This window comes from Leguminivora glycinivorella, chromosome 19, assembly GCF_023078275.1.
Source record: "Leguminivora glycinivorella isolate SPB_JAAS2020 chromosome 19, LegGlyc_1.1, whole genome shotgun sequence".
NCBI lineage: Eukaryota > Metazoa > Arthropoda > Insecta > Lepidoptera > Tortricidae > Leguminivora > Leguminivora glycinivorella.
The window spans coordinates 14615641-14625212 of record NC_062989.1 but is presented as its reverse complement, the minus strand read 5'-3'; the positions used below and the strand labels follow the sequence as shown (position 1 = coordinate 14625212).

General features: G+C 37.0%; 1 protein-coding gene across 2 annotated transcripts in view; it reads left to right on the top strand.

Moving 5' to 3' along the window:
* The first annotated feature begins 363 nt into the window (after positions 1 to 363).
* Positions 364 to 9572, top strand: part of LOC125236428 (ceramide synthase 6-like) — a 71747-nt gene continuing 62538 nt past the window's right edge. For both annotated transcript variants that reach the window (XM_048143230.1, XM_048143229.1), the window contains exons 1-2: positions 364 to 644; positions 3992 to 4106. In XM_048143230.1, the coding sequence (XP_047999187.1) occupies positions 466 to 644; positions 3992 to 4106 (294 nt within the window). In that variant the 5' untranslated portion in view covers positions 364 to 465. The remainder of the gene's footprint in view (positions 645 to 3991; positions 4107 to 9572) is intronic.

Here is a 9572-nt window from a genome sequence, read left to right as displayed (position 1 = left end):
AGTCATCTTACCCGAACTGAGTTTCAAACACTGGTGGATTATCTTTTTCCATTTTGACCCCGTTTACAATAATGGCGCTTGCACGCTGTGCATGTAACTTGCGAATTAAATGATACATATTGAGATGTTATTTCTACCATTTACTAGAAAAGTCTAGTAATTATTATCAATTATTATTAAAGCTTTAAATATATTGCTCGTGCTAATAGCGACTTGGATATTTTACTTGAACTAAATGCACAATATGCAAGCACCACAAACATCATCGCTGTTAACAATGAATGAAAAACGCCCCTCAAACGTCAAGGCGCTCACTTCATCTGTCAAATAAGTCAATGAACTGTCAATTCGCAGTCCCTCCTCCATCGCGTCGCGTGTCGTTTGGCCCGCATATCATTACCGCAAATTATCAATCATATTAACCTTCCGGAGTGAAAACAAGTGTTTATTTATACCCAGTTCGCGATGCTTCGCCCGTTTTTGGATGCGTTTTGGAACGAAGATGTGTGGTTACCGCCCAACACTACGTGGGCAGATCTATCACCCGGCCCGGATAAAACGGTCACCTACACCGACCATCGACATGTTTTGCTTCCTATACCCATGGCTCTGGTGTTTATAGTTCTACGCTTCGTTTTAGAGAAGTAAGTACCGGTTTATTTTTAACCTAGATTTCTGTAAGCGTGGTTTGGTGTTAGGTAAAAAAATGAATGTCACATTGATAATGCAAAATTAGTTAGAAAGGAAGTTAGCACGAAATGTTTCCTGTATAGGTGAGTAATGGAATTGAAATTATAATTCTACCTATTCTAGAAGTCAAAGACCTGAAAATGTTTAAGTGTAAAGAGGATTAAGGGATTTAAATTGATCAAATTGTCATTTACATTATTAAATTATGACATTATGACTTAAGTGTTCAGTTGTGGTCATAGTTTACTCCTATTGTAGAAGTCAAAGACCTAAAGTAGTTAGTATAAAGATACTATTTTGTTAAGTTATGGTCACACTTACTGATAACTGATATATTTGGAGACCGGTTTGGCGTAGTTGGTAGTGACCCTGCCTGCTAAGCCGCGGTCCTGGGTTTGAATCCGGGTAAGGGCATTTATTTGTGTGATGAACACAGATATTTTTTCCTGAGTCATGGATGTTTTCTATGTATATAAGTATGTATCTATCTATATAAGTATTTAGTATGTATATCATCATATGTACAAAAGTAATTAAAAACTGTTCGAATATGATAGCAGAACCACTCTCGTATCTAATAAACTTAAGCATAATAAATGGCATATATCCAGAAAATCTAAAGTTAACGGTTGTTAAACCTATATACAAAAAAGGAGACAAAGAACAGTGTGAAAACTATCGTCCGATAGCTTTAACTTCAATATTTTCCAAAATATTTGAGCGATCCATATACAATAGGTTAAGCAAATTCTTTGACAAATTTAACATATTAGCAAAAGAACAATTCGGTTTTCGGAAAAATAGATCGACTACTTTAGCAATAGTCGAACTAATGAACACCATCTCAGAATGCTTAAATACTCGACAACCTGTCACAGCTATCTTCATGGACATGACGAAAGCATTTGATTTTGTATGCCATAAATTGCTACTTAACAAAATTTATAAATATGGAATACGAGGTACAACTTTCGATCTTATTAAATCATATTTAGAAAATAGGAAGCAATACACAGTTATAACTCGAATTGATAAAAAAAGCAAAACGGAATTCACAATGAACTCGGTGCAAAGATCAGTAGAACGAGGAGTTCCACAGGGTAGTATATTAGGACCACTATTGTTTTTATTATTCATCAACGACTTGCCTAACGTAACTAATAACCGTACTGTTCTCTTTGCTGATGACACATCCATCCTAGTTACAGGGAGTGATAGAGATACCTATCAAGATAGACTGGACATAGCGTTAAACAATGTTATGAAATGGTTTGCTAGGAATCAACTAGTTGTAAACCTAAGTAAAACAAAATTTATGCAGTTCTACCTACCACAGTCAAATCCAAAAGAGATCACACTAAAATACGATGGTATTGCGTTACAGGAAGTATCAGAAATAAAATTTCTTGGATTGTTATTAGACTGCCATGGAAACTGGAAAGCACACACAAATAATCTTTGTAACAGTTTAAGTAGATATGTTTACGCTCTTAGAAAAATTTCAACTGTATCTTCTCAAAATACTGCGCTCAGTGCTTATCATGGACAAGTATCATCTATTTTAAGATACGGCCTACTGCACTGGGGTAACTCTTGTAATAAAAATGAAGTGTTTATATTACAAAAGAAATGTGTTCGATCTATTGCTAGAGCAAAAACGACTGACAGTTGCAAGCCTTTATTCAAGAAACTTAATATTTTAACTCTGCCATCTATGTTTATATTGGAAGCTTGTATGTTCGTCAAACAAAATTTAAACCTTTTTAGGATAATACATAAGAACTTTCCCCGTAATCATCAAAATAGATATGAGATTCTCCCAAAAATCCCTGTAAAAACAGCATATTACAATAAAAGTTTGTATGTAATGGCTGCGAAACTATTTAATAAATTACCTGATGCAATTAAAGATCAGGATGACAAATTATTTAAAAAATCTATAACACAAGTGTTAAAAAAAAGGATGCCTTACACTATAGATGATTTTTTCAATATAGATTTCTATACAACGCTTTAATACAAGCTGGCGTAAGGTTTAGTTTAAGCATACATGGTAAATAGAATTGTAAATAGTTAAACTAGATTTAAGTAAAGAAATATTGTACGCCTGACAGGCAAATTATAGTGATACCTACTAAAATATCACCCATTATGTAAACCTATAATTATACAATAAATGATATCTTATCTTATCTTATCTTATCTTATCGCCTAGCACCCATAGTACAAGCTTTGCTTAGTTTGGGGCTAGGTTGATCTGTGTATAGTGTCCCCCAATATTTATTTATTTATTTTATTTATAATACTTATTCACATAATTATTGCATTGTATGTTCTACAAAAAAAAAACATGCAACCAGGTATAATACAAATTCAGTATGGGTAACTATAAAACATGTTCAGTTAAGCAAAGTCTATAGCCTGCTGATGACTGGGTATACTGTGACTGGGTTCCAAAATATGCCAGTTTAGATTTAATTCTGTCAAATTCACAGAGAGTCAGAACTTAGTTGAGGCTTGTGTATTATGTGTAAAACAAGGTTCGTCAACAAATAGGTGACAAACATGATAACCCTCTTAAAGTGATCAAAACTCTGACTTATGACATCATCAAAATGTATAAAAGTGTAGGCATAAATGTAACATGAGCAAGAAAGTGAGGGTAGCTTTTGTTTACATTTAAACCTAAAGATAAAGACTATATTTTTTTGCACCAAAACTTAAAACTTGTAAACTGTCCAAAGTTATTTATTTTGCTATTGATCATACTGCATCATCATATGGATCATACATTAAATAAATAAATATTGGGGACACCTTACACAGATCTTCTCTTCTTCCTCTTTCCCTCAATGCTGAGGATCGCGACCACAAGTAGCGTGTCTCCATTGAACGCGGTCATAACGCGGACTTCTTCACACAGTCGGACCATCTCTTACGAGCCCCACCCCAAGCGCGTTTACCATTCAGATCAACTTAGCCCCAAACTAAGCAAAGCTTGTACTATGGGTGCTAAGCGACGATATACATACTTAAATAAATACATAATTATATACTTAGAAAACATCCATGACTCAGGAACACATATCTGTGCTCATCACACAAATAATTGCCCTTACCGGGATTCAAACCCAGGCTCAGCAGGCAGGGTCACTACCGACTGAGCCAGACCGGTCGTACAAATAGACATAAATTTAATAGACATACTCGGGTAATTTACAAATGCAAATTCATCTTCTGGGCGAGCTCACTCCATCGTAGGTCGCACACAAAAAATTACACTAATATTATCTTCTTTCAGATATGTGTTTGCTCCATTCGGCAAGTCACTAGGTATTAAAGATGGAAGAAACAAGAAAGCGACACCCAACCCTAAACTGGAAGCCGCTTACAAGGCCAACCCTGCTTGTAAAAAGGTATGTAATAATTAATAATTATTTATTTATTTGAAAACTTATTTCAATGATATTACAGATAAATCCAATGCGTCATGAAATTTAAATAAAAAAACTCGTAAATAAGAACATGAAAATAAAACAAACAATAAAAGTTTACAACTAAAGAATTGATTTGGGCGATGACGTAACAGCGTGGCTCCGTCCATTATTATCTACAGATGTAGTTCGAAAAGATTTGCCTTCGTATTGTTACGGAAATATACGAACGAGGCATGCTATTTCAGTCAGTCTCAGTACAAGATGTACTGACATTGACTGAACTAGCATGACAAATACTAGAGATGGGCCGAATATTCGGTAAATACTAGGTATTCGGCATATTCGCCAACTTTTTCAATGTTCGTATTCGGCCGAATAATTCGGTTGCTTTGCCGAATATTTACCGAATAAAGTAAATAACTAATGAAGATAATAAGCTCATATTTTAGTAGCTTTTTAAGGAACTGCTAAAAAGAGAGAAACGTATGCGTAAAAATATAAATACAATTGTTTTGTAAAAAAGTTAAAAAAAAACCGTAGTTTAAGAGCTGAGAAGAGTTCAGAGTTGTTTTAACTGTTTTAGTTATCCACTAAAACATAAAAACATAGTTGTAGTAACATATGTAATGTAACCATTATCAATCATTGAATGGTTTTAATCTTAACATCCCCTTTAAAAATATGGCGTAACCGAATATTCGGCCGAATGTTCGGTTCGGTGAAAGTTGAACCGAATGTTCGGCCGAATATTCGTATTCGGCAAAGTCCATATTCGGCCCATCTCTAACAAATACAAACGTTTCCGGAAACCCTATTCGCACTACACCTGTAATGTCCTATTACCCCTTTTCATTTTGGCGTTGGTTTTAGGGACACTCTGTATGTAAGCAATAAGGACATGATTTTGTTACTTTTTAATTTCTACTCTTTTTAGTACTTGTACCAAAGTAAAAATGTACACATATTTATGAACTCGACTGTACAAAAGGATTCTGTCTGTGTGTTTAACAAGGTACCTGACATCTGACCTAGATTCGTGCGTGTTGGGGTGGTTCGAAAAGTGGAATCGTGAGCGTTGCGAGTGTAAAACAAACTTAGTTTTCAATCACAGTACAGGTAACCACTAATAAATCAACATCTACTATCAACCTCGCCTGATAGATAACCTAATGACATTCAGTAATCGCTCACAACTTGCAAAATAGACCTTATTACTACAAACATAAAGGTTACAATTCTCTTTACGCGCCTTATTTGTTTCTGAACTACGACAAAACAAAAACAAACTTAACACGATAAGTATAAGGTTGAAATTGCGTCGTATTTGTTTTAAAATCACGTTATACTAGAAATGACCGTTGTAGCATACTTTTGTTTATATTTACAGTTCCTATACGAACGAATATAACTCATAATACTTTGTGTTTAAGTGCTATTTTGTAGATAAAAAAGCAATGTCATTTAAATTGTATATTATTAATTATAAATATTATAATCAGTGCAACATTTTTGCATAATTAATTTTGATGTTAAAGTAATGACAACTGGTTAATCTTCTTTTATTATTGATATTATTGTTTTGAATTAGCTTCATTAATTTAACTTAGTCCTTATAAAATATATAAATTAATTACCTATACGAGTACAGTCACCGGCATATATAAGTGATTATTTCTGTACCTTGTCGCATTTAATCGTTTGACACTTTCGTATGACATTTCAAACAAGATGTTAATGTGACAAGGTACAGAAATCATCACTTATTTATGCCGGTGACTGTACGTCATTATTAATTACAATTTATAATAATCATGCATGATAGTCTCGCATAATGTATAACCTTGAGTTTGATTGTAAAAAAAAGGAGATTTTCAACAAATTCATTCAATAACCGTTGTATTTTATCGCATCATTTGCCGATAAAATAAATATGTAGTAATAGCGATAAAATAAATATGTAGTAATAATTTAGAATGGCGGCGTTTTGTGAACTTCAAAGGAGTGAGCCTTCTGTACTTGTACTATTATATATTCTGTGGTAATAGTAATTCGCCAGATCCAATTTAGCACACAATGTTTATGTTTCACAATCAAATCAGAGTTCCTCCCTACGGTTATCCTATCATAATGTAATAGTAGTGGGGAGATACTGGGACGTATAAAGGAGGGGGTTAAACTATAGGCGCCGCTGCGATAACTGAATAAAAAAAAATCTGTGCTATCCCTTGTCTGTATCTACTCAATCCTGGATTAAGAAATTGCGTTAATCCTTTTATTATTGTTTATTGTCTTAATTTTTTCTCTCTCGCCTCGCTCGCGTTCTCATTCCTTGTTTTGCATGGGCATCCCTTATTTTTTTTAATCTGCGTGCTAGGGGAGAAACTGATAATTTCGTGCTTTCTCGGGTTCGTTTGGCTCAGCGTTAGTACGAGCAATTATTAGGGATGGTACAATTTGACGTCCTTTTGCGTGCATAACCACAGATTAAATAATTAGTTTTGTCAACCCTCAATTGCCGAAAGGGATAGTGCCAAAGATTAGAAAGGGATAACCTGAATTGTTCCTGAATTGATGTCAAACTTCGGTACCTAATGTAGAAAATTAAGAAGGTTGTTTTCCGTACGGTTGTAGGTACTCTAGTACTAATTATAACTTTGATAATATCAGGGCCGGATTAAGGGTAGAGCGAGTGGAGCGGCCGCTCTAGGCGCCACATGGTAAGGGGGCGCCAAAATCGAGAATGTGGAAAAATCCATACAAAAAAATTATACATTACGTGGGCGCGCTCATATCACAAAATGGCGACAGGAGTCGGGAATGAATCCACTATTGAAAATCTAGATTTGTATTTCAGATTAAGTGGAAAGTTGCACCACATTGCCAACATATACCAACATTCATAAGGGCGCTGTAAAAGGAGGATTCTAGCCCTTGACGAACCACATTGTTGTGCTGCGAACGACAAAGTTACGTCGCTATCCAAATGCAAAATTATGAGTTTACCCGACAGTCCAAAACGGAGTTCCTCAAAAAGCCAAAGGCGCAAAACGTTTCAGAAAGGCGCAATTTTGTGAGTCCTAGCAGATGGTGAGCGAACTTCAAAGCACTAAGATCACTTAGTGGCAAAATAACGAAATGGGTATCCCGACGGTGACGATCGAGTCCGCAGTTAATCTCTTAATTAACTTTTAGTATTATAAAAATAATAGTGATGGGGAAATATAAGGCCTAAAAGTCGGGAACATAAGACGCCCTGTGAAGTAAAAATACCCCAAAATATGTCAAAGACCGCAGCTCTGCAGAACATATTAAAAGCTTGAAAGTTCGCGGATTCCCCGCTGGCGGGTTGTCTTCATAAATCGAGTAAAAAAAGTCGCGCTCGCTTCGCTCGCGCTTACTATTTATATGTTCCCTTTTAGTTACTTAGGAAAAAACCCGAATGTGCTTTCCTGACTTAGCCTCTATAGTGCTCCATTTTGTTAGTTATTTTATGTATTTACATGATATCCACGTCCAGCCACACGTAACTATACTAGGGTGCGACTACGAAAGTTCAACCATATTCCCCTTTCGTACTCTGTATCTGTATGATGAAATCCATAAATTCTGTATTACGTTAATCTTCAAATTACGGCATTACTGTGAAAAAAATTTCGCGCTCGCTACGCTCGCGATTTATTTTCCTACGTATACTGAAACCTTACCAAGGGGCGCCGAAACTCAAACTCGCTCTACCCTGATCGAGTGCACGGGCCGGCGCTGGATAATATCCCTGTCTAGACGAAGCCATCAGATTAGGATTTATACAACACTTTGTAATTTTCGGCGAAAAAATACCTAATAACTTAACTACAGTTTATATTTTTACCGCTATCGTCGCTAAAGTACAATGCTATTGTGTTATTTTCTGAGTCACCTGACAACCAAGTCAAGTAAATGCAGGGTATTGTTCTACCTTTCTGTGAGACTGTCATCTCACAGAAGGAGGCCGCGGAAAGGGAGCGCGAAAGTAGAGCTGACGCGCACCCGGACCGACGCAGACGGCGGGGAAGAAGACGGGCACGTTTTGCCGCCCGAATAAATCCCTAGCAGGGTCGGCGGGCTGTGGGAGCCCGCTTTACACGGCGTTGCTCGCCAGGAGAGGGTCACGAAGTTCTGGTCCTCATTTTCAGCGGTATAGGGACTCTGGCACTAGACCAGGGCCACTGGAAGGAGTCGTGGTAGAATCTCCGGCATCCCATGGCTCCTTCATAACAGGAAGAAGGGCGACGTAGGAGTGGTTTTTAGTGGGTATACCTCCTCTCCTCCTCTCCCTGGAGAGGGCGGTAAGTAGGAGGGAGTCCCACATATCCCCCCAATGGCTTCCCTGGCCGGGGGGAATGCGTAACGCATTTTACCACTCCGAAAAAAAAAGGCTATTGTTCTACAGATTTTAAATCAGGCGTCTAAGCATGGTCTCGCGATAAAATATAAAACTATCTGTAAGTGCGATAGGGACGGCCTGATGTTGCTTATACGCCAGGTATACGCACCTAAACAATTCAACTAGCGATTCATATTTGAGGAATGCCTAGTTGAATATAGGACCCATACCCTCCCTCAACTGAGGGGGGGTTGAAATCTTCTCGAGGCTGAGGCGTAGGGTTAGAGTCGGCGTAGCTTTATTTGACGTTCATATGCGCATTGTAATATGCCTACTTGAAAAATATTTTTTCAAATTTATTTATTTGTATACAAATTGTGAATTCCATAGTCCATTCCAGTCTACCTGTACAGTCAACCAATTGGAACCCTAGGCCACTGTAGAACTATGTCATAGTGACGTTACAAATCAGATAGTAAGAAATCTCTTACTGCTTGTCATTTTGACATGGTTGTAGAGTGGCCTAGGTTCCAATTGGTTGACTGTACATAAACTGAAGCTATTTAATTATAACTAAACACCGCTGCAATGGTTAGCAGAGTAAAAATGAAAATGAAATATTTATTTTTTTCAAGTAGTGCACCACCCTGAACGCTATATTAGTGTCGAGACGTCCTAGAATCTAGTACCTAGATGTAGCCAGCAAAAACGGGCAATTGTTGTGAAAGCGAAGCGCAATTTATATTTACGGCAATGGATGTAGGTGTACGTGGGATGAGATTATTCGATAGCAGCAAACGTTGTTTCACCCACGATGATGTTTTAAGGAGTTGCAATAGTTCTACGAAGATTTTTATTTTATTCTTAGTTATTAGATTAGCCAATTCGGCTTTCCCCGACCAAAAATCGCTCGATAGTACGAACATGCGCACGGGCCTTATGGCTAATGGCATAAGCGACTTCACACTGATGAGCGATTTCTAGCGCCGATTCCGCGTCGATATGTTTGGGGAAACCTTTATTAAGCCTTGGACACACGTTCTGACATGTACACATGTTATTAGACGCGACTGTACTACAGA